This window comes from Nematostella vectensis, chromosome 4 (genome assembly GCF_932526225.1).
Source record: "Nematostella vectensis chromosome 4, jaNemVect1.1, whole genome shotgun sequence".
NCBI classification, from domain to species: Eukaryota; Metazoa; Cnidaria; class Anthozoa; order Actiniaria; family Edwardsiidae; genus Nematostella; species Nematostella vectensis.
In genome coordinates, this window is record NC_064037.1 from 12,474,845 (window position 1) to 12,502,543 (window position 27,699).

General features: G+C 39.4%; 2 protein-coding genes across 2 annotated transcripts; one reads left to right on the forward strand and one right to left on the reverse strand.

Moving 5' to 3' along the window:
• The first annotated feature begins 985 nt into the window (after nt 1-985).
• On the forward strand, nt 986-16,242 carry LOC116615751 (probable RNA-directed DNA polymerase from transposon BS). The gene is made up of 5 exons (XM_048726232.1): nt 986-3,828; nt 14,247-14,359; nt 14,459-14,616; nt 14,696-14,813; nt 15,033-16,242. Exons 1-5 carry the CDS (start codon nt 986-988, stop codon nt 15,137-15,139), a joined length of 3,339 nt encoding a protein of 1,112 aa, XP_048582189.1. The 3' UTR covers nt 15,140-16,242.
• On the reverse strand, nt 16,186-27,437 carry LOC5508847 (protein phosphatase 1D). The gene is made up of 4 exons (XM_032377670.2): nt 26,983-27,437; nt 21,513-21,866; nt 20,646-20,859; nt 16,186-17,283 (listed from the first exon to the last, which is right to left on the reverse strand). Exons 1-4 carry the CDS (start codon nt 27,353-27,355, stop codon nt 16,977-16,979), a joined length of 1,248 nt encoding a protein of 415 aa, XP_032233561.1. The 5' UTR covers nt 27,356-27,437; the 3' UTR covers nt 16,186-16,976.
• Between the last annotated feature and the right edge of the window lie 262 nt (nt 27,438-27,699).

Consider the following 27,699-nt stretch of genomic DNA (forward strand, 5'->3'; position numbering starts at 1 on the left):
TGACGTCATACTTCAAAAAGGAAACATCGTATTGCGGCCTAACCCGGTTAGGTGAAATGATTACAGAAATGTAGGTGTCAAGGGAGATGCAACAATATGGTCACATGTTGTGTGACGTCATCGATGACGTCATTAAAAGCAAAACTATTCCGATTTCATTAAACACGAGCTTCCGGGTATAAAAGGCTTGGCTCCGCCCAAAAAAATGGCAGCTTTTTTTAAATTCAAAATGGCGGGTCAGAAGCAAGAAATGGGGGAGCGTTATCTAGAATATCGAAGAATATCGTTTAAAATGGAAATTAAATATAATTTAACGAGTAAAACAATCAATACATCCAGTTTATTTAATCACACATCACCCATAAGTCGTCTTTCCAACGCGTTTTTCGCGAAATTCGCGCCTAAACGAGCTGACGAACCAAAAAAAAATGGCCGTTTAGACTCCGACCCAGCTTTTACTTTTCCATACGAACACGAGAACCTAAACATCTTCAAAAGCACTACTTCATATCGTATTTATAAGTACAGTTGTAGTATAGAAAGATCCAATCGGATATGTAAAAAGACATTTCTGACATCTTCCCACCCTCCCTTAATTTTTTTTTTTTTGCTTACAGTACTCTATGAGATATGCCTGTTAACCTTCTTAGGTGAGGAGTCTAGGGAAAAATACATTCAAGCCTGAGTGCCCACGTTTTTAGGCCGCTCAACAAGATACATGATGTTCTCTTGTCGGATGAATAACGAGTGCCAACGATGTCCATTTAGGTTGGCTCCTTAAATACACCGCTTTGAGTAAAAGAATGTCATAATAGAACCAAATATTTGCTTTGTTTTTGAGAATCCATTTTTGTATCAAAGACACGTAGCAAATTGTATGGGAACCAGCGTTGGTTACTTAGTACCTGGTTTGCTTGAGACAACCGCGTTTTGGCAAGCTGTGGGGATGCCCAATTTTTCGAGCTCCCTCTTGGACTCCTTCGCTATGGTCCAATGTTCAAACCAGTTCTCGTGTCTTGATTCCTCTGATACCACTCTGGGCCCTCCTCTCCTTTCTTCGTCTCCTGGCGATCAGCAGTATTCACCCGACTCCACAACATCATGTTCTCAATCATCTAAACCTATAAGGAAGCACTCCCTGTCTATTTTGACAGTTAATTGTCGAAGTTTGAGAAGTGAGAGGAAGAGATGTGAACTTCAGTCCCTTGTGGATACCTTCAAACCTGATATCATCAATGCCACTGAAACTCATATTGACGACAATGTCCTTACAGCTGAACTAGGGCTTCAGGGTTATGAAATCTATCGTCAAGACAGGAAATGTGGAGGTGGAGGTGTTCTGGTTGCAACAAAGCAGGATTCTATTATATCTTCTAGAATCCACTCACTTGAGGATGAACATGTTGAGTCTGTATGGTGCAAAATTGAAATTGCTGGCACCAAGCCATTATATAATGGGTGTATGTACAGAACCCCAGACCGCCAGCCCGAGTCTATTTACTACCTAGACTCAACATTGAACAAAATCACATCAAGCCCTTGTTTGCCTAACGTCCTAGTCACTGGAGATTTTAATCTACCTGATATCTCCTGGGACTGCACGGACTGTGAGAATAAATATATTGTTAAGGCTAACCCCCAATATGGAGTTCTGGTTAATCAAGCCTTTATTGATACCATCCATGAACATTCTCTGTCCCAAGGTGTAACAGAGCCAACTAGAGAAAACAACATCCTCGATCTGGTGCTGACAACTAATCCGGATCTGATCTCCAGGACTGAGGTGCTCAATGGCATGAGTGACCACAGCATAGTCCTTTCCACTGTCAATCTAAAAACACGTACACCCAAGAAAAAACCCCGCAAGGTTTTCTTCTATAAGAAGGCTGATGTCTATGGTCTAAGGGCAGCCGTTGCTAATGCACTAGCCCCTGATTGGCAGGAATGGGACCAGCCTATTGAAACATACTGGGCTTTTTTCAAGGACACGCTTTCTAGCATTATGGACATTTATATCCCTCACAAGCATTTATCTGGTCGTTGGAATGTACCCTGGATGACCGGCGAAATCAGAAGAGCCATTAGGAAGAAGCAAAGGCTCTACAATAGGGCCAAAACCACACAACGCCAGTCTGACTGGATGAAATTTAAAAAGCTCAGAGCCAAAGTCAAAGAACAATTAAGAGAATCATATCACTCATATATTGCCAACCTGCTCGAACCTCCAGAACAAGACAAAAAGCCATCTATGGGTAAACGATTTTGGTCCTTTGTCAAGTCTAGGCGCAGGGATACGGTGGGAGTTGCTGGTTTACGAGAAACGCCTGATGGCAATGTCATCACAGACAGCAAGACCAAAGCTGAGATTTTAAGCAATCAATTCAAATCAGTTTTTACAGTTGAGGACACATCCAACCTCCCAGTGCTGCCTACATCACCCTTCCCTGACATCGCCGATCTGCAGTTTGACACACGTGGTATTGCTAAGCTCCTAAAGAGTGTTGATGTGCACAAAGCTAGTGGACCCGATCAAATCCCTTGTTGGATACTAAAAACTGCAGCTGAAGAGCTAGCCCCCTTTTTGCAAAAGCTGTTCACCTACTCACTTCTTACTGGGCAGATTCCCAAGGATTGGTGCAATGCTAACATTCATGCAATTTTTAAGAAAGGGAATAAGTCCCTAGCTTCTAACTATCGTCCTATATCTTTAACGTCAATCACTTGTAAAATCATGGAACACATTTTGTTTCGCCACCTAATGTCCCATCTCGACAGCAATAATATCCTCCTACATATACAACATGGCTTCAGGAAAAAGTATTCCTGCGAGACGCAACTTATCACTGTGCTCCACGAACTGTGTTACAATCTTGACCAAGGAAACCAAACTGACTGCATTCTACTTGATTTCTCAAAGGCTTTTGATAGGGTTGCCCATGGGCGTCTGCTTCAGAAACTTGATTTTTACGGTATCCGTGGAGAGCCACTTACGTGGGTCAGGTCTTGGCTAATCCACAGAAATCAAACAGTTGTTGTAGAGGGGGAGACATCAAAATCAACCAGAGTCACATCAGGGGTCCCCCAAGGGACTGTCCTGGGACCACTGATGTTCCTCTTGTTCATCAATGACATCAACTCAGGGATTACTTCACGTATTAGACTTTTTGCGGATGACACCATCTTATATGGCCTAATCGAAGGCCCACAGAGTGCAGCAGTTATTCAGAAAGACCTTGATCTCCTTTTTAAATGGTCTAAAACATGGCAAATGTCATTCAACGCCGACAAGTGTAATATTATCAGAATACATAGATCCAAGTCTCCCATTGTTTATAATTACACGCTGGGTGGGACTCCATTAAAAGCTGTTCAGAGCCACCCATACTTGGGTGTAGAGTTGTCCTCAAATCTGAACTGGAACACTCATGTCACTAATATTGTTGGAAAGGCTAACAAATCACTCGGTTTTATAAGGAGAAATCTTGGGGCTTGCCCTGATTTTGTTCGAGAAATAGCGTACACTACCCTCGTGCGCCCACGTGTGGAATTTGCTTCTAGTGTGTGGGATCCACATGTCCAGAAGCAAATAAAGGACCTAGAGAGCGTACAAAGGAGAGCGGCAAGATTCGCAAAGAACTGCTACATTTATGAACCAGGGACTGTGACAGGCTTACTAAAAGAACTCAAATGGCCCTCCCTCCAGCTACGAAGGAAGATGGCGAGACTTACTATGTTCTACAAAATGGTGTATGGCCTTGTAAACATAAATATTCCCAAAGATCTCCTACAAACTCGCAAGCAATCTACTCGCTCCTCTCACCCCAAGAGGTTCATAAACCTGCCTTCGAACACAAATACTTCTAAATTTAGCTTTTTAACCCGCTCGCTTAAAGAGTGGAACTTACTGCCAAATAACATAATAGAGGCACCAACTCTTGCTAAATTTAAGGAGCTGTTATCCAGTGAATTTTGCATATAATGTTAAAATGAAGAGACAGTAGTGTTACATTATTACTTTATTTTGTATTCTTTTTCCTTTTACATTTATTTCATTTCCTTTTGTTATTGTAATTTTATATATCCGCCTCATGCTCACGCTTTGCGGATTACAATATATAAATATATAAAGTTCTGCTGGAGTACGAGTACAAATCTCCTTTGAACTCATTTATACTTATAGCAGGACCGCGACGACGGGGAAATCGCAAGCTGAAAAGGCTACGGCCATCAAGCCTGCCTGTCAAGAATAACAAACAAAGACTGAGCAATGAGTCCAGTGATAACAAGAGTAAAAGCAGATCCCAATCTAAAGAGCAGATCACATTTGTCTTAAGAAAAGTTTTTCATCATTATAACTAAATTGATCTTTAAATCTATCCTTTTTAAATTATTTTAATTTCTTTCTTTTATATACGGTTAAGGTATATATAACAAGTTTGACAAATGTTATTTTTACGATCAACAGAGAAGTATCTCGCTGGATCGACATGAGAGAATTGCTTTAAGAAGAAATGAAAGCTCGGCAAATTCAAGCCTTGTACAAATAAGATACCATTTAAAGGCCCATGTACAGGCGCGATGTCACAAATATAATTGTTCACTGGCTTACAGGTGAACTGCTTCCCTTGTGTACTAAGTGATTTTCAGATGGCTATTGGTTCAAGAAAGACGGCCCAAAGCACAGGGCCATTTGACAATGTAATTCATTCAAGATAATGAGATAAGCAACTGGCAGATCTTATTCTAAAAAAAAAACTGTGCCATGTTCTGGAGAACCTTCGGCGATGCTAGATGAAGACAAAGAACAAGGACGGAGACAAGCACAAAAACAAAACAAAAACATTTGGAAATCTGTTTAAGTTTAATTTAGACATAAGAATCGAGTCTGACTCCCATCCCTTGATTTCTGGATTCCCAATTGCCTTTTCTGCGTTTGCTACATTATGGCAAACATAAAAGCCAAGTAGCAAGTGGTACTCCAACAATCGTTTCTGGTTGAGAGGGGATACTTCCACTGGTCGAGGCCAAGCTGGTCAATCAGCTTGTACAGTGACACGACAATTTATTGACTTGTTCCCGGCATACAATGCAGAGCACCAGGTAATATTAGATGGGAGGCCTATCTTCACCAATACCCAGTCAAGCAAGTCCAAGAAAGAAACGATACCATTTTGTGGTATCTCGTGGTTGGGGGCCAACTTAGTTTACACGGCTTTTGTCACGCACTACTTCCCCAATGATGTAATGATCTACACCAGTAAGTAAAAACCCGCGTATAAAAGCCTAGTGGTTCAAGAACCTGTTGCTAGAAATTTCCTTTTCTTATACCCCAAAATATTAGAACATGTTAAGCCAAGCAAAATTTATCATAAAGTCTTCAATGTGTGTTCCTTAAAGTTTTGCCGTTTAAAACAATCAGGTGTATCTCTTCACTTTTTAAATATTAAGACCAGAAGTTGATTCTTTTCTTATTATTCTTGTTACCAATTCCTGTGGTTCCCCCAATGGTTTTAACATAAAAAAATATCTGTTAGAATATCAGCCATAACTAAATGGAGGCTTGTTTGTCTATCAAGCAGAATTTGCTTACACTGTTGTATGCACCTAAGCTTGCGAAAAAGGCATTGTTCTCAGGCAATGAGGCAAGCATGATTAGGGTGTGTTGGTAAACACATTGACCCCTCAACCGGCCTGTACCGGCTTTGGGAAGTACCCACAACCCAAAAAATTCATAAATGCAAAATAAACACAACAAGATGAAGATACTCAGGCATCAGTCTAAGGGATAAATGGTCTTGCAGATATGCATCCAACCAAGGTGTTGGCATCTACTCTTAAGCCAAATAATAGCACAGGTTCTTTGACAAATCTCAAATCGAACAAGGAGAGAAAAGCAGAATCACCCCTCTCAATAAAACGCTCAAATACCACACAAGGGAGAGAGATCAATTCAGCTCAAAAAAAGCCAGGAGTCAATGGGTTAAATCTATGAAAATTATTTTGGTACTTTGGTGCTTCCTTTAGATAAGCTTAAGTTTTATTATTTCCCTGAAATACCTTTATCCCTCATTGCATGTCATTTTATTTTTATGGAACAATTTTAATAAAATCTAGAGATTTGTAATGTTTTTTTAGTGTTGTTGATCTTGAAAATATGTTTATGCTCTATAAATTTCAATCAAGTCTGGATATTCTATAGCCCTCTCATTTGACTTCAAAATAAATAATTGTTGTTGTTTACTTGTAACTTACATAAATAAAATAATACATTTCAATAAAATTGGGTGTTAAAATAAATTTACCCCTAAGTGATAGCACATTGAGGGCAGTGAACCAAAGAAATGTTTAAGAAATAACAATTTTAAAACACATTCTCAGCTTTCCTTAATCTTATTTCGATGCTAACTCTGATGTGGGGATAGTATTTGAAGATAGGACAATCAGCCCTGTCTACTCTCATGGAGCACACCTCGAGTCCACCCCACACCTGAAGAGATCATGCTCTTAGCTTTCTTACTCCAATCAGTGTTGTGATATGGAATTTGAGCCTTGAAGAGCAGCTATAAGGATAAAAACAGGTAGCGAACGAAGTAAAGAAGTGCAGAGGGAAAAAATTTGGTGTGAAATTGTACTAGCTCGTGGTGCCCATAACCAAATATGGCGCGACGAACCATATATGGATGCTATTGACAAGCTCGCGCAATCTAAAAATAGCTAATAATAGCTAAAAATAACATTGTTGAAATAAGTGGGTTTTTATATTGTCTTTAAAAATTGCAAATGAGCTGCTTTAGCGAATAGTGTCTGGCAAAGCGTTCCAGAGTCTGGGTGCAGCATACGAAAAAAATCTATGGGGCGGACGATGTCTAGGACTAAGAATTAGTAGCTTATACCCTATTCACACCAACTAAACCAGTTTAACTAAACAGAGAAGAAGTCTGCAAAATTATTTACTAGCTCTGTAGTTAAAGAAGTTGTTGGGAAACGCTTTACTACCTTGTGGCGGAGAAGGGTATCAACGGTGTTAAAGAGGACTTTTGGGTCTGACGAGCTGTCTGATATAATCGAGGAGAAGGAAGTGGTTTTAGCTTCTTTGAGCATCGAGTTGACTTCATTGCATTGTTTAACATACAGCTCTCTGTCGACAAAAGAATTCGATTTACGCCCGCAGCGATGCTCTAGTATCTTGCGTTTTCGTTTGCTTCCCCGATACCCTCATGATAAATTTTTGGTGCGGCCATACAGGGGTGATTTTGTTCAAGTGTTTCTATTAGAGTTTTTCTCGTAACTGTCCACAAGATCAGAAAGATCGGTGATGTCATCTGTGAAAAGTCCAGACGTTTTAAGATCATTATTAAATTGTTCCATATTTACAGAACGAAGTTCACGATATCGAACTTCTGCCCGTTGCAAAGGGGGTCTTTCTTTTAGCGTAAATTACAGTGGACAGCTAGGTGATCAGAAAGTGCCGGATCATGTATTACATTATCTGACACTAGATCATCCCCAATCCTTGATATTATAAGATCGAGGGTATGACCTTTTTATGGAAACGATTCTAAGATTATGTTAAATTTGTGAATTTGAGTCAGCATTGAGAGTATTATCCATATGAAGGTTGAAGCACCAACAATCAGTAAGTGCCCCGGACAGACAGGGAGCTTCTCCGAGTAGAAAATTTCCCGAAAAAGATTGCACCATTTAGATTACTCGCCGTATAGGTAGCGGCCTGTAGAAATTCACTATCCTCGTGGATCCAGCAGGAAATCTAGGTATTTGAAAGATTTGAAATTCGAATGGACCTGCTTTTTCACTGAAATATTATTTTTCATTTAAAGTCCAACCCCACCCCCTCGTATTAGTATTTTCGAGGTATGTGGACAAAGCTGTAACCAGTTGGGCAGACCTCAGCTACTGAGAAGCTACAATGTTCTTTGTCACGCACTAGCCAGGTTTTAGTCATTGCAAAAATATCGACATCATTATCAACTGCATATAGTCTTTTATCGCATGTTCCTTTTTGTTTATAGATCTAGAGTTCAGTAAACAAAGATGCATTTGTATAAAGCCATGTTGTTGTATTTGGCTGACACATTTTCATCAGATTATTTGAGTTAACCCTGCGAGAATTTTTACCCAAAAGTGGAGAGCTGGCATTTGCTGAGAGATTGAAATACCTCATGGCATGGCTGTGTTCAGTCCGACATGAAATTATCGGGTGTATTCTTCCATCGGAATCAGGACCTGGATTAAGTTTAAACCACAGATCACCTTCGAAGGGCATTTGAAACGTTGCGGGGAATTGCTGTAATATGCACATGGTCTCTTGTGAGGACGCAATTTCAGTCGGGTCGCGAAAATTGGGTGTTGACACACAGAGAGTAGGTCATCAACATTTTCCGGGGTGTTTCCTGGGAAACAGGGACCAAGAGTGGTGCTTTACTAGCAGAGACACCCAAAAATTAAAACAAAAGCCGTAGATCATGCTGTGATATTCTGGCAAAAGGCAGGTGGATTAATGCACATAAAGGAGATCAAATGAAAAGAAGTCGAGGAGCTAATCAAAACACAAACGGTGCACAGGTATGTAGATGATCACGCAGATCCTATGACTCACGTGAGACAAAATAAAATATATGCAAAATCAAAGTCAATCAAGTTAAAGCCTAGTGGTCTTGCCCGCAGAAAGATGGAATATTATTTAGTATTTTTTTTTTTAGTTTTTTATTGTATTTTTCTGAGATGTGACTTAGCTTAAAAAAAATGACGTTAAAAGAGCACTCTACTGCGATTGTATGATAATACATTTATAGCTTTAGTGCATGGTACACACTTTTAGTTATTATCACTTAGTATTCCAGAAGCGTGCGTTTTAAACAGAGGAAATACAAACAGCAAAGTATTCCAGGAGCGTGCGTTTTAAACAGAGGAAATACAAACAGCCTGGAGTATGCCAATTCACCAAAAATTCAGGAAGAACAGAGGAAACAATCAACTAAAAAAAGAAGTGAGGTAATGACAGAAGTATTCAATAATTATATATTGAGAAAAAGTTTAACCAGAATAGATCAGACCATCAGTACTCACTACCCCAAGGACCTGACACAGATCGTAGCGCAGGAAATGAAGACCCCCTGAGGAAGAGGCAACCGACCAACAATCCACGGCGAATATCAGTCTCACGAAAGTCGATAAAAAAGTGGAAAACGCGGGAGATATTAACGGATACTTAAGAACTTGACAAATATAAGAATGAACTTATAAAATATATCAAAAGGAGCAGCAAACAGTGAAGCCAGCAATAATTTTTCGGGGAAACGGAAACATACCTACTGAGGAACGTGATAAGTATGATAATAATGTTGATGCTTATTTTCAAGTAAATGGATGGATGGATGCTGACATTAACATGAAGTGGACAAATCACAACCAATACCGAGTCAAACAAGTCCAAGTAACAAAATATGAAACTTTGTCTATATAAAAACGGCAAAAAAGCTGTTCTAAGTTAGATACCGAGTTAAGGTTAGAGTGGAAAATATCACGGACTTTTTTCTTAGCAAGGCTTTTAACATTTGGTAGTTGATTGGGATTGAAAATACGGGAGAAAGCAAGTTGTTTAAGGCTGGGGGGTAGGAGGTTAAAAAGAGAAACTGCAGAAAAGGAAAAGGTGCGTTTGCCAGCATCAGTCCTGGGCTGGGGGAGCACGAGATTGTTTGAAGTCGACGATCTAGTTCTCCGTTCATGCGAAACAAAAGAAAACTTTGAACGCAAACAAAGAGGGGAATCCGGATTAATAAGGATTGAAAAAAGAGTCGATAATTTCCTTTGCTTTATCAAATCACAAATGGGGAGCCAGTTTAAACGAGAAAAGAGCAAAACAGACGGGACGGAAAAGTCTGCAGACAAAATAGTGCGCGCAGCGCGCTTCTGAGAGCATAGAAGTAAAGGCTGGGGGGTAGAAGGTTAAAAAGAGAAACTGCAGAAAAGGAAAAGGTGCGTTTGCCAGCATCAGTCCTGGGCTGGGGGAGCGCGAGATTGTTTGAAGTCGATGACCTTGTTCTCCGCTCATGCGAAACAAAAGAAAACTTCAAATGAAGAAAACAGAGAGGGGAATCCGGATTAATAAGATTTGTAAAAAGAGTCAATAATTTCCCTTGCTTTATCAAATCACAAATGGGGAGCCAGTTTAGACGAGAAAAGAGCGAAACAGACGGGACGGAAAAATCTGCAGGCAAAATAGTGCGCGCAGCGCGCTTCCGAGAGCGCAGAAGTAAAGGATGGAGGGTTTGTGAGCAGTTGCCCAAACGCTAGCACAATAGAGGAACTGACTATGAATGCAGGCATTGTAGTAATGTATTGCAGCAGCTTGCGTCAGGAAGGGAGCAATACGGCGTAGTAGGGATATGCGGCTATTAATCTTTTTGCATAGTTGCTCGACAGGTTCCCAGGTGAGTTGGTTATCAAACACCACTCCAAGAACCCGCGCAATGTTTACTTGCTCAATTGGACAACTCTTTAAGGTTACTAAAAGATTCTAAAATTCTGCCAAATTTGATACTTTTTGGTGGGAACCAATTAACATTGATTTAGTTTTGGAATTACAGGTGGCCCAGTGTGTTAGCGCGACAGCATATGGGGCCTCTCACCTCTGCTGAAACGGGTTCAATTCCCGGTAGAGACGTGGATAGTATCTTTCTGTTTCTCGGCCCTGATTTTGACTTGTTGAACGTATGTGAGCTTACTAGAAGCTTGTGTTCCTCAGTTCCAAGATGGGACACTCTTAATACATTAGGATTTTAAATGTAAAGCGCTTAGAACATGGTTGGTATAAGCGCTATATAAATGCACATATTACTATTATTTATTATTATTATTTTCTTGGTGTTGAGTACCATACGAGTGAGTGTAGCCCATTTATGTACATCAGTTGCCAGTTTATTTAGTTTAAGTTCAACATCAGGCACACTGGGGCCGGAAATCAAAAATGTGGTATCGTCTGCAAACATTGTAGTATCGGTAACAAAGTCAGAGGAGAGAAAAAGGGGCAAGTCATTGATGAGTAGAAGGAAAAGAAAAGGACCGAAAATACTGCCTTGAGGAACTCCCATATTAATGGGTAGTGCATTCGATAAAACTCCTTTGAAGCACGGTTTCTGAGTGCGTCCAAAAAGGTAAGACTTAAACCATTTGAGTTTTAGTTCATCGCACCCAAGCTTCAATAGGGTGTTGTGATCAACCAAATCAAAAGCCTTCTTCAGGTCAATCAGGAGCATACCACTTAGAAGTCCATTATCCATATTCTTTAGAATGGAATCAGAGAGATTTATAGTGGCCAGTTCGCATGAACGGAACCACCGGAAACCAAATTGAAAATCTGTCAGAAGGTCTTGTGAAGTAAGAAAATAATAAATACTAGTATGGGTGTCGCGTTTGAGAACTTTGGATAGGATACAAAGTACGGAGATGGGACGAAAATTCGTATGGTCAAAAAGAGACCCATCCTTCAAAAGTGGTGACACCTTCGCACGTTTCCAAGGATCAGAAAAAACACAAGAGGAAACACTCAGGTTGAAAATTTTAGTCAAGGAGCGGAAAATTTCAGGAGCTACTGATTTGAGAAAAAAACCGTTCAACTCGTCCAACCCGGCAGCCTTACCAATGTATAAACTAGAGAGGTTATTAAGGACAAAGTCCTCTGAAATCGGAGAAATTGAAAAGTAGGAACCAGGTTGATAAATAGAATTAGTAATATGATTTCAAGCGCGGCGATATTCACTCCAGGAGGTGTCTGTTTTCAGCGAAGTAGCAATGCGGTGGAGGCAGTTGCGCGCTTTAATTGCAGCACTTATTTCAACATTGAACCAATCAGGTTTAAGAGGGCGCTATATGCGATGTTCTTTAATAGGCGCGTGCACAGTAAGAATGTCATTGAATAGTTTATACCACTGATCAAGAGCATCATTTACATCATCGTATATATCAAGTGTCCTCCAAGGAACAAGTGACAAGTCATGCATAAATGATTCAGTACAGAAGTTTTTACAGGATCACCCTTGTTCACCCTTGAGCTCCATTGTGCACCCATGTTCACCATTGCGCACCAATGTTCACCACTGTGCACCCATGTTCACCACTGCGCACCATTGTGCACTCATGTTCACCATTGCGCATCCTTGAGTACCATTGCGCCCATGTTCACCATTGCGCACCCTTGAGCAGCCTTGAGTACCATTGCGCACCCATGTTCACCATTGCGCACCCATGTTCGCCATTGCGCACCATTGCGCATCCTTGAGTACCATTGCGCACCCATGTTCACCATTGCGCACTCATGTTCACCATTGCGCATCCTTGAGTACCATTGCGCACCCATGTTCACTATTGCGCAGCCTTGAGCACCTTGCGCACCCATGTTCACCATTGCGCACCCATGTTCACCACTGCGCACCCTTGAGCACCATTGTGCACCCTTGTTCACCCTTGCGCATAACAAGGCTTTGTTTCTGTGGCGGCACGAAGACACTAGCGCGTTACGCTTGTTTAAAGTTGATAGCTTGGGTTGGCGGATAATGATAAGTTTTTCTTTGAGGCAGAGATTACATCTTTTGCTAGAGCTGTTGTAGGTGGAGTGAGATGACAGTATTTTCCATGAAATAAAGTGTTCTATGTCGTTGTCTTTAAGGCTCCATATGTACTTGCTTAGTTCGGTCGAGTTTCTGTGTTTAGCGTGTCGGAATGAGGCGGTGTGGTTTCTATATCTTGTCTTGAATTCGTTCTCGGTTAATCCTACGTAGGTTTCGGAAGTGTTGTTGTCCTTTCTTGTTACAGTGGCTTGGTAGATAACAGATGATTGGAGGCAGTTTCCGTCAAGGGGGCACTTGGCTGACAAACAAATGGGCCTTTAGATGCAAGAATGTTATGTTTAGTTTTTTAAAGAGTTACAATGGCAAGGGCTTTCACATGATATATTTCTCCCAAAATCTCCAAGAGGGGGGGGGGGGGGGGTGGGCACAGACTACTATCTTAATTCATAGAGTCAGTAAGAAGCTGGTTATTTGAAGGTGCTATTTACCTTCTATCGGAAACTTTAGGTTAGCAAATAGCCTACCTGTAGGCTTTGATAGTTTTTCCGGCAGGAAAATCCCGAAAACATGGAGTTCGCATAAACCGGCCGCCATATTAGATAACGCGCTCCGCAGTGGGAGGGGGAGAAAAAATGCGCGGGGAAGGGGGAAAAGGTTCTTTTCCTGGGTTTTCGTGCTGGAAAAACTATCAAAGCCTACAGGTAGGCTAGTTAGCAAAACAATTCATAGGTCCGAAGCACGCACGAATTTCCAATTACAAAGCAGCAAATAGAAGCAAAAGTCCACAAAAGTCCCACAAATTGTACAACATGTCGGATGATGACAGTGAGTCCTGCTCGGATTTATCTAAAATAAAGACATTTTATAGGGGTTTTCCTGTGACTTGGGAAATGAAACACGGTCACCTAACATGATGGAAACTTGTCTTGTTGTCCAAGCTTGATGAAAATCTTGTAGAGAAGCATAGAAATAGATAACTATGAGTTTGGTTGTTGAATGGAAACAGCACAAATCCAGAGGCAGCATTTAGGTAAGAACCATTAGATTATGCAGCCTTTAAATTGTGCTGCAGTTGTTTTCTTTTTCTTTAGTTCCTCTAGACATTTGAAATCATACCTAACTGCAAACCACCATTAAGCCTTTCTAGTGAAAACAAATTGTGAATAAGCACAAGAGACCAAACGCAAGCAAAAGTACAAGAAAAACGAAAACTTTTGATATCTTGCCCTTGTGCTTCCACTGATTGTCGTGACAACTGGTTTCACAGCTAAATTACATGCTTTCGTCTGCACTTGTGCTTGCTTTACTAGAGAAAACTAGGCTTGCCTACCTGTCAACCCTGAAACCTCTAAAAACTCAGCGATTTGTTTCAAATCGCAACAAGCCATCTGTATATCCATAGCTATTGCAGGCCTGAAGTCATTGGGGGTCACAAAAAAGAAACAGTAAGAAAACAATAGGGGGCACAGCCACGCCCCTACTGGTCATTTCCTTATAACTTTTTTAAGATATTGGGGTGGGGGCACGTGCCCCTAGTGCCCAACCCCCTGCCATCCCTACAGGAAATTACATCCAGCATCTGCATAGCATTCTGTGTAAATATTGCTTTTGGCACTTGAAAGTAAAACCCATATCTTTGTGCTATAATTTCTCTTTTAGATTCTGGTTCCAGAAATTTGGCCATGTTGGACCATACAAAGAAACAGTTGTCAGGGCAGATGATAACACAATAATTGATGTTGTCCCAAAGGGGAATCCTTTGGAGGATCCAGGTATTAATATTTCAAATGAAAGCTGTGTGTCATGATGTCAAATAAAATGTGATTCCAGAAAATGTTAAATCATTGCAAAATTATTGTCATTTGTTGTAGTTGTCAAGCAGACAATCCGTCAGCTCTCTAAAAGAGCTAAGAGGCCCACAGCTGGAGATGTTGTTCGTGGTATGAAACCATACGAACCCAAAAAGGCGCCACCATTTTCCATTTTGGATATGGTCCGTATGAAGAACTACTGCTTCAAAACAATTGAGGTAAGTGGTTGCCATAAATATGATGGTCTGGTTGCAAAAAATACTTACCGTACTAATCATTGCTGCTCATTTCATTTAGGGCTTCAGAGGTTTGTGGTTATGGACAGTAGTAATTTTTTCATTTGGACTCTTTTTGAGAGGAGAGGAGCCACTGAGGCTCAAAATAAACCATTTGAAGCTGCCACCCAATTATGATGGTTAGTATCAAAAACAAAGTCAAATTATTTCATAACAGGATAATCCCTGCATCTTTTCAGCTACATATGATAAGGCTTTATAGAAGCATTCTTGACATACTCCTACTTCTTATAAATTAAGAAAATGGCAACTTTATTTCTGTTCTTCCCTGGTAGACTAGAGTGGAATGTTTAAAATGTATATGACTATGTCAATACACAATGTGGTTTTTTTTCTAGTCAACTCTGGTGAGCTTCCCAATCGGATAGATGTGAAAATACCATGGTCAAAGGCTGACAGACAAGCTAATATAAATTACTTCTACATTTCTATTTATCGCATGTAGTACCAATTTTGGTAGAGTATAAAAATGTAGGAAAGAAACCTATCGGTCGTTTTTATTTTTCCGATCTCTGCTCAATTCGACTCTGCCAAATTTTTGTCCATAATAAGACTTCTTAGCTTTAGAGCTGAAAAATAATTTCTCGAGTACCTGACGGCTGTGCTCCACGGTCAGTTGTTTGTTTATGCACAGGTCGCCCAAGTTATGTGCTTGTTCTTTTGTAGTAAATAAATCCAGAAGTCTTATGAATTTATTACTAAAAAAACGAGCACAGAACTTGGGCGGCCTGTGGTTTATGCAAATTGTTCTTCCACTAACATTCCAGCATGCGAAACCCGCCAACCAGTAATTTGAAGTTTTAATTTGTCACGCCAGCATTTTTCTGCCCTCTGTTTCAGTTTACCCAGAAAAAACATTCTTATATTGTTACAGTAAAAGATTTTGATGTGTCACATTTGTAATAAGATTGTAAAGACTAAACTATACGCATCACAGTACGTGTTACATGACTGCAAACGTGACATCACTGTACGTGTGACATAACTGCATGCGTGACATAACTGCAAGCGTGACATTACTGATGTATGTGTGACATGACTGCATGCGTGACATGACTGTACGTGTGACTTGACTGTACATGGGACATGACGGTACGTTGCCATGACTGCACTACCATGGCACTACTTTGAAGTAATTAGCAGTAAAAAGATATTGCAAGGTGGATTTATTTGCATGTGAGACTTGGATGGCTATCACTATTAAGGGACTGTGCAATAATTATAAGGATGGGGGATTCTGTAAAATGTTATTTGATTAATTAAAAATTACGTAGGACCCCCCTCCAGCAGCATTAAGTTTAGCTCTGACCCCCCTTATGTTGTTTAAAAATTATGAAGACCCCCTTTCCTACATGTCAATTTAAGTAAGGCCCCCCTCTTGTTTTACAGCCTACCCCCTTTCTGATAATTGTTGCACAGCCCCTAAATATACCATAGTCAGTATAATGGTAACCAGTAAATGTACCAGTTGGTATAATGTTAACCAATAAATACACCAAGTATACATTTATTGTCCTAACAATAAAATGGATTATTTTTGGAGGTAAACCCCCAGTGTTTTAACTGGTTGCATTTGGATCTTGTGCGCAAAAACACATACATAAAAAAATGCTTTGACAATACATTTGATCAAAATCTACATATGCCTTTTCTCACAAAATAATTAAGCATAAATACCTGTACAATGATTTATATTTATACTATATATATGTACAATTGTAAAAAAGCACATGAGCTATGCTGACTTGATGAACGTTTTTTTTCTGTTTTAAATAACAGAAATGCATTTTCTGGGTATTATATTTAGCTGTACTCTGAGTATTATAGAACTATTGAAATTTTTTTATGGCGATAGCAAAAAAAATCAGACAAGCTATACTACAATTACCAAACAGTTTGAAAGTACTTGTTGTATCAGAGATTCAATCCACTGATACAGCTTTTAAACCCATTCTCTACTAACAATAAAATTTAAATGTGACTGCACACAAAGCGACTATACCAAAAATATTATAAGACCTGAGTAAGACCACATCCCCACATAGCCCTTGTGGACAATTGTATTGGATCTTTTTGAAAACAGAAGAGAAATGTTGCAATCAAACAAAAATATGTGGATTGTGATTTTTAAAAAATATTGCAATGGGAACCAGCCCGAATTGGAAAGTATTTATCAAGACAGACACAAGCATTGTTAGCATGAGAATTCATACAGAAGAATAGGGAGAGTTATTGTTAGTTGTCTATCTCTAATTCACTCTGTTGTGGCTTTTTATAGAAATTCATACGTTTTCTGTACTTCCAACAGTTGGAAGCTGGGGAATATCTGTGCAGTAAAAAGCCACTTTCCGCACAAGAGGGGGTCTGTTGGAGTCCTGTAATGGTGGGTTTCCTGTTGTTGAGCTTTCCCTTGATAATACAGTTGTGACATCAGATGCTGTGTCAGTGTCTGTCTGATTGTCCAGACCCTCAGGGGTGGGCTTGGGGTCATGCTTAACACCGCCATCCTCAAAAGAGACAACTATTACAGATGTATTGTCTGCACGGAGTTTACGTGCACGCCACCTTGAGAGCGCTTTGGAGACAAGTCTGGGGAGATAAGAGGGATGCCACGTATTAACACAGGAATACCACACTTTTAGCAAGGGTACTGAGTATAGGAATACAACACTTTTACACAGGGATACCACACTTTTAAAAAAGGGCACTGTGTACAACACATCTACACAAGCATAAGTCACATCTACACAGGGATATGACACGTCTACACATAGATATGATACATCCATACAGGGATATGACACATCTACACAGGGATATGACACATCTACACAGGGATATGACACATCCATACAGGTATATGACACCCATACAGGTATATGACACATCTACACAGAGATACGACACATCTACACATGGATATGACACATCCAGACAAGGATATGACACATCTACACAGGGATATGACACATCTACACAGGGATACGACACATCTACACAGGGATATGACACATCCATACAGGTATATGACACCCATACAGGTATATGACACATCTACACAGGGATACGACACATCTACACAGGGATATGACACATCCAGACAAGGATATGACACATCTACACAGGGATACGACACATCTACACAGGGATATGACACATCTACACAGGGATACGACACATCTACACAGGGATATGACACATCCATACAGGTATATGACACCCATACAGGTATATGACACATCTACACAGAGATACAACACATCTACACCAGGAAACGACACATCTACACCAGGATAACGTTTATCAAATAATGATACTGCACATTTGCACATGTACAATATGTTTACAAACATACTAGGCATACCACACATTACAATACAATACAATACAATATAACTTTATTTATACCACACACAGAAATTACAGTAAGAAAATAAATAATAATTACAGATTTTGGGTATTGGCTGCCTAGAAGTAACTAAAAAGCTAATCTGGCTAGGCAGCACAAAATAGTTCAATTAAATGGAGCGTATAGCAAGGACGTACAAGGCACGAATACAAAATACATGAAAGCAGCAGCAAAATAAAATGCAATAAAACAAAAAAACTAGATAGAGGCTAATAATTTTCAAGGATTGAGGTCTTTATTGCAGCCTTGAAGCTAGGCAAACGCATGGTTTTGGTAGGTTCTTTGATGTTATTCCAAATTGAGGCACCTTTAAAACGAATATTAAACTTTCCATAATTAGTTCGAGGTAAAGGGAGGCAGTACGATGATTTAGAAGCCAGTCTTGTATTATATTTGTGCCTTGAAGCAACCGTAGTAAAAAAAGAATCAAAAGGAGTTGGAAGTAGATTCAAATTAAATTTGTACATAAATATTGTGTTTAAGTAATAGATTAGATCAGGAGATTTCAAGATATTTAGTTTTCTAAAGATAGGAGAAGTAAGTTCAATGTAAGATGAGAAAGTTATGATTCTAACAGCTTTCTTCTGTAAAATAAAAAGAGGCTTGATTGTTGATTCATATGTGTTGCCCCAAATAATAGCACCATAAGTAAGAAATGGATAAATTAGAGAATAATATAGCTGAGTGAGAATTGTTGGTGATACATAGTAACGCAGCTTTGCTATTATTCCGACCCCTCTGGAGATTTTCTTACTTAACTGGTTAATGTGCTCCTTCCAGTTAAGAAAGGAGTCAATAACTACACCAAGATATTTGATATTATTTTTTTGTTTAATGGTATTATTATTGATTGATAAAGAAATAGAACTAGCCAGCCTCTTTTGTGCTGGTCGAAAAATGACAAAATTAGTTTTACTGATGTTCAAAGCCAATTTATTTGCACAAAGCCAACGATTTATATTATACAGATCTGTGTTTACTTTGGTCTCTAAGGATGTCAATGAAGAATCGGCACAAAATAAATTGGCATCATCAGCAAATAAATGAAAGTCAAATAAGTTGGAGCAGTTATTAAAATCATTAATGTACAGAAGAAAGAGAAGGGGACCAAGTACTGAACCTTGAGGCACTCCACATGTTATTGGTAGTGGTGCAGATGACACATTACCAATAGAAACAAACTGTTGCCTGTTTGATAAGTAGGAAACAAACCATTCATAAGCTATGCCACGGATGCCGTATGAATAAAGTTTTGCTAATAATATTTTATGATCAACAGTATCAAAAGCTTTGCTAAAATCAAGAAATATGCCACAAGAGTATTGACCACCCTCAATTGATCTTTGGATTTTATCGGTAATAAGCAGAAGAGCATGTTCTGTAGAATGATTGGCTCGAAAGCCAAATTGATTTTTGTACAAAATATCGTATTTGTCTAGAAATTTTATGACTCTGTTATACATTAACCTTTCAAGTAACTGATTAAAAATAGATAATAATGATATTGGTCTAAAATTAGAAGTGTCAAAATGAGAGCCTGATTTGTAAATAGGTATGACACGTGCAATTTTGAAGGCATCAGGTACAATGCCAGAAGAAAAGGACAGATTGTATAATATCTCCAGAGGCCTTGAAATAATAGAGCTTAGTATTTTAAGAACTGTAATTGGAAGGCTAGAAGAACCACAAGCTTTACCTGATTTAATTCCTAAGATTATACTTCTAATTTCCTCTGTAGATGTGGGAGCTAGAAGAAAGCTGTTAGAATTAGCTGTTGGAAGAAATTCTGAAAATAAAGTGTTTACTTTTGGAATATTGTTGCTGATATTTCTGCCAACATTAGCAAAGAAGTAATTGAACTCATTTGCTATCTCATTTACATTGGTAAAAACCTTATTAGAAGATACAATTTTTGAAGGTGTGAAATGAGCCTTAGGCTTTAGCACGACAATTTCTTTTATCCCTTTCCAGATATTTTTTATGTTAGATTTGTTAAAATTAAAGTACTTTTCATAGTATTTTCTCTTACTTATTGCAATTAAATGGTTCAATTTATTTCTATAGATTTTGTATTTTTCAAAATGATATTGATTTCTAGATTTAATAAACTTCCTATAGAGCCTGTTCTTATAATTAATCGAAGTTCTGATGCCCTTGGATATCCAAGGTTTTGCTTTGAATTTAATTTCTTTTCTAGAAAGTTTTTTCATTGGAACATGGGAATTAATTATTTCATTAGACTTAGCAAGAAAACAGGAAAAAATATCGTTAACATTATCCATACCATAAAACTGTAAAGACCAATCAATTTGGCTAAAATCATTAATTAAAGCTTCCTGATCCAACCTAGAATAGTCCCTTTGGTAGAAGTCATTTTTTGAGACATTGATATTAATTGAATCTACATTTAATCAGGGATGCCAAAAATGATGTTCAAAGTTTTTACCAATGTGCAAAGAATATCTCAGCAATCAACACAATGCCATAGGGAAACGCTACACAAAAGACACAAGGTCATGAGCGAGATTGTTGTTTGTGTTACCTGTGTGAGAGGTCAGAGCTCAGGAGGTCGTCATGGTTACGTAAAGTGTCACTGACACAGCGCACAGCATCGTCGGGTTGCACCACACCCCATAGTCCGTCGCTGGCAAGGATCACATGCTTGTCCGTGGCTGGGTTGATGGTATATACCTTTACATCTGGTACTGGTGACACTACGAACTCGCCCCGGAAGTAGTCAAAGCTCCACAAATCACCTGCAAACACGGTTTGTGTTAAAGAAGTAAGAATGTTCATGTATTGCACTGTAATTATTTATATCACAGAATAATCCAGGAGTCCAAAATAATCAAAGTGGGCGGGGGGGGGGGGGAATGCGAAAGGAGGGAAATTGCTAAAAATATTCATACGTTTTATTCTTTTTTTAGTATGTTCTCATTTAGAGTAGTTCTAGGATTTTAACCTTTTTTTATAATCTTGCAATTCCAATATTTTATGAGCAGCTGCCAGCGATCTTCGACTACTGAAACACTGTTTTAATAAACAGATAAAGACATTCTGGCTTCCATCATTCAATCAACTTCAATTTAATTGTTTAATGACATCATTCAATTAAGTTTTTCAACAAAATAACTTGTTACCATCTGGTGCCTTTTTCTGGTTAAACTTTATCTTTTTAACTTTTTGTTTTAGAGACATTTAAGTTTTTATTACCAGACAACACTTTAATGGCTTTTTGAAAAAAGAAACACAGATGAGCTTTCAAATTGTGAAAAGGATGTTCAAAATTTTCATTTTCTACAGAGCTTTGAATTTTGATTGAAATCTTCTTTGCTGCACAAAAGGGGATTGAATTGAGTGTATCATTGTCTGTTTTGGCAGGAAAATCTAAAATGAAATGCTGTATTACCTAAAGATCTTGATACTGCCAAAAATGGTACTCGCTCAGTTTTTGTACTCCTCCTCATGGGTCCCCTGTGCCCATGGCAAACCGGTCGTTCCCAGGCCACCCTGTAGACACCATTTCTTGCAAGAACACTTCCCCCAAGGTCCTCAATACGCCGCTTCTCGTGAGGGGCCTCAGGTTTGTGGTCATCAGTTAGTGGGTATGCCTCAAGACGTTTAGTGCCAGGTTCTTTGGATGCTAGTACAGCACCCGAGTCTCCCACATGTGCTACGAACATCTTGTGCCCTCTGATGATGATCACAGTGACCGTTGTCCCAGATGTGCTGGGTAATCCATGTCGGGTCTTTGGCCAGTTCTCTGGAAATGGTAGAGGAATCGATTACGCCACAACATACTATAAGGTGAAGCTGTCTTTGTGTTGGTTACACAACTCAGGGCGGCTGCACAGGAATCTAACCCAAAGGCTGATACCCCGGGTACCAGTAGCCTGCTTGCAGGCGTTTACCCGGTGTTTTTTCCCTATGCGCTAAGTCGTGGTCGCAATCTTGTTTTTGGCCGCGCTAGCTTGGCGTGAGTGCATAGCGAAAACACCAATAAATCATAGCAAAAAAAAAAAAAAAACGGGTAAACGCCTGCAAGCAAGTGAGATTCCAGCAAGAAGTGGTTGACTGTATTTAGGCACTGCTCATCATTTTAAAAAGAGGAGGCTGGGAAGGTAAGATAAAGGGGGAAGCTAAATAATTAGCCAAGAGAAGGGTTCTTGAATTTTAGTTAAAGCCGCATTGTCACCAGTTTACTTCCGGTCGATTACGTAACAATTATTTTTAACGGAAAACGCGAAAAATATTTCAAAATATTGAAAGCAGTGTGTTTATTAGAAGTTTCTTTGAGGATGTGATTGATAATTTAGAGCGGATGGCCTGTTAAATATCTCGGATTTTAACAGATTCTTTTGTCTTTTAACGGTTGAGGTTTCGGTCGGACCTCCGGAAGTAAACTGGTGACAATGCACCTTTAAGCATAAAATGAGGGGCCCTAAAAAATGTCAATTTTTTAAAATTTATCATGCAGCCTCACTCCCTGGCACAGCCTCACCCAAACACCCCTTCTCTGTTGATTTTTTTATTACCTTCAATCCCTAATAATAACAAAAAGCTCATTAAATTAGAGAGAAAATTTCAAGCAATGAAAAGATTAATAAAAAAATTCTTTATTGCAACTCGTTTGCATAGTTTTGTTCTTTATTTTTTCAAATTGCCCCATCAATAACCTTAGAGTGTAGTACAGTATGCACTACCATATCACCAATACACAGTTTTGAGAAATTTAGCATGCTAGAATCGCAGTTTTGCATCCTTAATCAGAACCTGGAGGGTTCTTTCATCCTCTACCTCTAATGTGCACTCAAGCATTTCGTTCTCTCACTGGTTGGCTAGCAAACATCATGTAATTCAGCTACAGTGAAACCTGGATTTTACGATAACGTTTCTTTCTCCCGGCGGAAACGCAGTGAAATGTATAAGAAATTACCTTAATCTTACGATATTCGATACAACGATATTCTCCATTTTACGATACAAATCTGTTCTCCCAAGCGTAATTTTGAACTCGATATATTAACTGTACAGGACCCGAAATGATCCCAGGACCCGAAACGATCCCAGGATCCCTCGATCCCTCGGGACTTAGCTTAGTGACCGCTTAATAGAGGTTGACCGCTTAATAGAGGTTTCGCTATTTTCGCCCCTAAATTAGGGTAAATCGGGCTGTAATTATACGTAAGAACTTTTTATTATAATAAACAACAGGAACAATCATGTTAGCCCTAAGACGGGGCCTGGTGCATTCCAATTTGATCCAGAAATGTTTGCAACCGCCTAGTCAGTTTGTTTTTGCCTATACGGCTCTTGTGGCTTTGCCCAATTCTATGGGCATGAGCTACTTTCGCTGGCGTTATGTAGATAGATAGATAGAAACTTTATTAAAGTGTCATAAACAACCTCTAGCCGGGGATAAGACCCCTACTAATTGGGGGACACTTGAGTGTATTGTTAGTAAGCATTGTAAGCACTGTCACTGGGGGTGGTCACTGCCAGAGGGTTTATTGCGTCCCCAGTGGTTCTTTTACGTCCCTTCGGTTCAGGTTAATGTAGTGCAGCTTGAAGAGACGGGACCTCCGGTTTAGTGTCCTTATCCGAGAAGACTGGAAACACGGGAGAATAACTTCAACTCACTTGTGACACAAATTCGAACCAAGGCAGGAACCCGGAAAAATCCCCAGTTTGAGCCAGGATTCGAACCTTGGCCACAGCGGTGAGAGGCCGACGCGCTAACACACTCGGCCACCCGTGCTACCATTGTAAAGTAAATGAGTGCGTTAAGGTGATGTTACACGCGTCGTTTCCGTCGATATCCGTCATTAAGCGTTTGCGCGATTTTGGAAGTCGAATCAAAAACTCGCAGTGCGTTGCCGTACCCAAAAACTCACAAATCTGACCCAGTTGCATTCATTCGGGGATACCATGAGTACATGACTGAGTGGGAACCAGCACTAGAAGATGTTTACAAACTTATGCGGGAACCAACTAACATAAAGGATCCGAATGCTGTTGCAATCGCAAGAGAAAAAGCCGACAAAACGGTGATGGATGGAGACGGTCACCCGAATACTCTAGTTGACGATTACGAAGTTATCAGGCATATTCCCAAACTGATGTCAAAGTGGGTTACCAAATATCTCAAGAGACCTACGAACTGTGAGAAAGTCGTAGTCAAAGGGAAGTGGGTGAACAGAGGTGGTGACTATGGACTCGAGATTCCTTGTGAATACATATTTGAAGGTGACAGTTTTTCTTCTAGCTGGCTGAAGCGGAAATTGGTAATCGAGGAATATGATGCGACTGATCCGCACAAGACCACACAAGTCTCACAAGACGATTAGCCATAGTAATTAGATTAGACAGTTAAAAATATGACGAAATATGACGTGCACTATCTGTTGTCATGCTGACAAATATTGATGATGACCGTTTAATAGAGGTGAAAAACAATGAAATCAACCAATTGGGACCCTCCTTTGGTGACCTCGTCCGCTTAATAGAGGTGACCGCTCAATAGAGGTCAAATTTACAGTAAACATAAGGGGGAAAATTCGGGACTTTGGTAAATGACCGTTGAATAGAGGGTGACCGCTCAATAGAGGGCAGCTTAATAGAGGTTCGACTGTATTTATTACATTGCCCGGCGTTAAACCCATAAACAGAGTCCAAAACAAATACACAACTTTAAATTGCTACTGAAAGGAATATAGCATAAACATAGCACAGCTTTGCTCAGATCAACCAAACTTTTGACCTTCCATCACACTCTTAACATTTTGCGGTTCCGACACATGACTCCGACACTATAAATCTCATTTCCGGTAAACATCACCCCTAAAAATTAATATTCATCTGACAACCAAACATGTATTTCACCACGAAATCCTTGTTCACACGAGCGAATATTCACCGACACATTTTAGGCAGCCGGTTTGGCCGAGAAGATGGAATGACAAAAGCACACTGAGTAATACACTCGAACAACCCTTCTACTACCGATGCAAAATATTAAGAAGATGTGAAAGCAATATTATGTGAGTTTTGAATTTCCTCATGTAGTCGTGCGTACACCCCGGCATGATCTCATGATATGATAGGTCTTTCATTCACCGAAAACAAACATGCCAAAAAATAACTTTAAAACTTTTCGCTTCCTATGCAAAGCAGCATGTCCCATCTGAAAGACTATCTTTTATGGCTTGTTATGTAAAAATGATTTATCCACGCCGGGCTTCTCAAATTACTATCACAGGAATTATTAGTTGACCCCAATTTCTGACTCAACCACTGTATTTTCCCCGCAGTCGTATATAAAAATCTTAATACTATAGTTTTAGTTAATGTAAATTTCCTTTTAATAACACAAACAAAGCTAAATGTTTCATATGAAACTGAAAGCCAATCCTTACACATTCCTTTAGTTGTCCATTACTGTAATTCCTTGGGGTTCATTTCGGGGACTCTTGGGGATTGTTTCGGGTCCCGGGATCAGTTGGGGTACTTTTGGGGATCGTTTCGGGTCCTGGGATCATTTCGGGTCCTGTACATTACCAATGTTGTCTATCAACAAAGAGAGAAAAACTCAAGACACTACACACGTACAGTACAGTAATAACGATTTTTTTTACTTGACAGATCTTATTAAAGGCAGATTTACAGTTTTACAGAGAGTACATGTACAGTCTAACACAGAGTAGAGTTACCATATTATTATTTTGTCAAAGTTGAAAATTACCCGACCTCGCTACAACGATATTTTCAATGGATTTTCGTAAAATCGAGGACCTCTTTGCAACGATACCTCGATTTTACGATACATTTTCTTTCTTCCGAGGCATATTGTAAAACCCAGGTTGCACTGTAGTAAGTTTCTAGCACCCTTGTGGTTTCCTTCACAAGACTTGCAAGGTCTTTCAATCTCTAATCTCAATCTCTCGCTAATTTTTGTGTGTGAATTTTTAGAATTTTGAGTATTCCCAAGGAATATTTTGACAACACCTCTAAAATGCGGTATGCAGAAATTTTCACACAACATTACTTTATCGTTTTTGGGTGTGTTATACTTCGTCTATCATGTCATAATTTCATTTTCGCGTTTTTTTTTTTGTTTACAGTTTACCAGACAGATTTTCCTAAGTGGCGTATAAATAAATATACTTGAATTTTACAGGCGATGTAACTACAGTTGATTCGGACTAAAACCAAAATACTTTAAATTCTACTCTTCTTTTTGTCCAGTGAAACAAACAAAAACACAAATCAGCCTGTTGGAAATAACATTCTCGTTTTTTTCGAGACCCGAAACAAAGAAACCATTTATCAGTTTGTTCCGCTGTATGATTGACAGCTGTAAATAAACAAAACTTAGCTCAGCTGATTTTCATCTGATTCGCAAATCTAGAATCCTGAAGCAAATTAATACGTTTTTTTAGATATTCGTACAGAGCTTAAACAATCTCTTGACAGAATTTCTTTATGTTTTCCGATAACAAATGATCCGAACTAATTTACATATCACAAATAACGCAATCACTGGTCACCACTCATTTGAATTTCATAAGCCTATTCGGTAAAAATCCTGGCAATATTTAACGACATTTACTCGTCAGTTTAGCGGAATCTCAAAAATTCTAAGTCCAATGGGCAAATTAAACAATGATAAGCGAAAAAAATAAATAAATAGGCACACCACCAACGACAACGAAGTGAAAAGCCCGCGTTTTATTTGAATGTTCACGGACGGAACACGGCTGATAACTCAGTCCCACGACTGATAACTCAGTCCCTGGGTTTTTAGATAAACAAATAGTAATGAGTGTGTAGCAAATCAGTTAAATTTCTGTCAATGGACACATAAAATTAGGTGTACTGACCTAATACTTTCCACATCGATCGATGCGTAGCCATGAAGCCTTCTTTGATGGCTTTCACTACGTGTTCGGGATCTGACGAGTAGAAACCGCGCTGTTTCTTGATCGTTTCCCACAACCTCGATCGCGCAAAAACGGCCGCTTCTCTTCCTCCGTGTCCGTCAAAGACCGCAATAAACGCTTGCCCGATGTCTTTGCCGATGTGTTGACGGTCGAAGAGAATCGAGGTAAAATCTTCCATGCATTTTCGTCCTCCCTGGTGAGCTTCGCTCGACACACGCAATATAAGTCGGGATGTTTTCTTGGCTTTGGGGCACTTTGAGGATAAAATGTGAGACATTTTCGCCTTTTCTTTTATCGATGCACCCCAAGACATTCCCTTCCTAAACAACAAATACAATTAACGCGGTATCTCAACAGAACCGCGCACTGTGTATATTTTATAATTGATGGAGCCTGGCATTGTTTTCTTGATTCTACTAATCAACCAATCGCAGGAACGTTTAGAAGGGGTTCCTAAGTCGAATTCAAATGGGCCAATAGGAAGGCTCCTTATGTTTGAGATAATTTAGCATTCATGTCTAGACTTGCCTCAGAGCAAAGAGATTTCTAACCAATGATTTTATTGTTTATTTGCATTGCTCTACATGAGTAGAAAGGCTTACCGGGCAAGTTTAGGCAGTAGACTAGATTTAATATTTTTTCTATGCGTCATAGCTC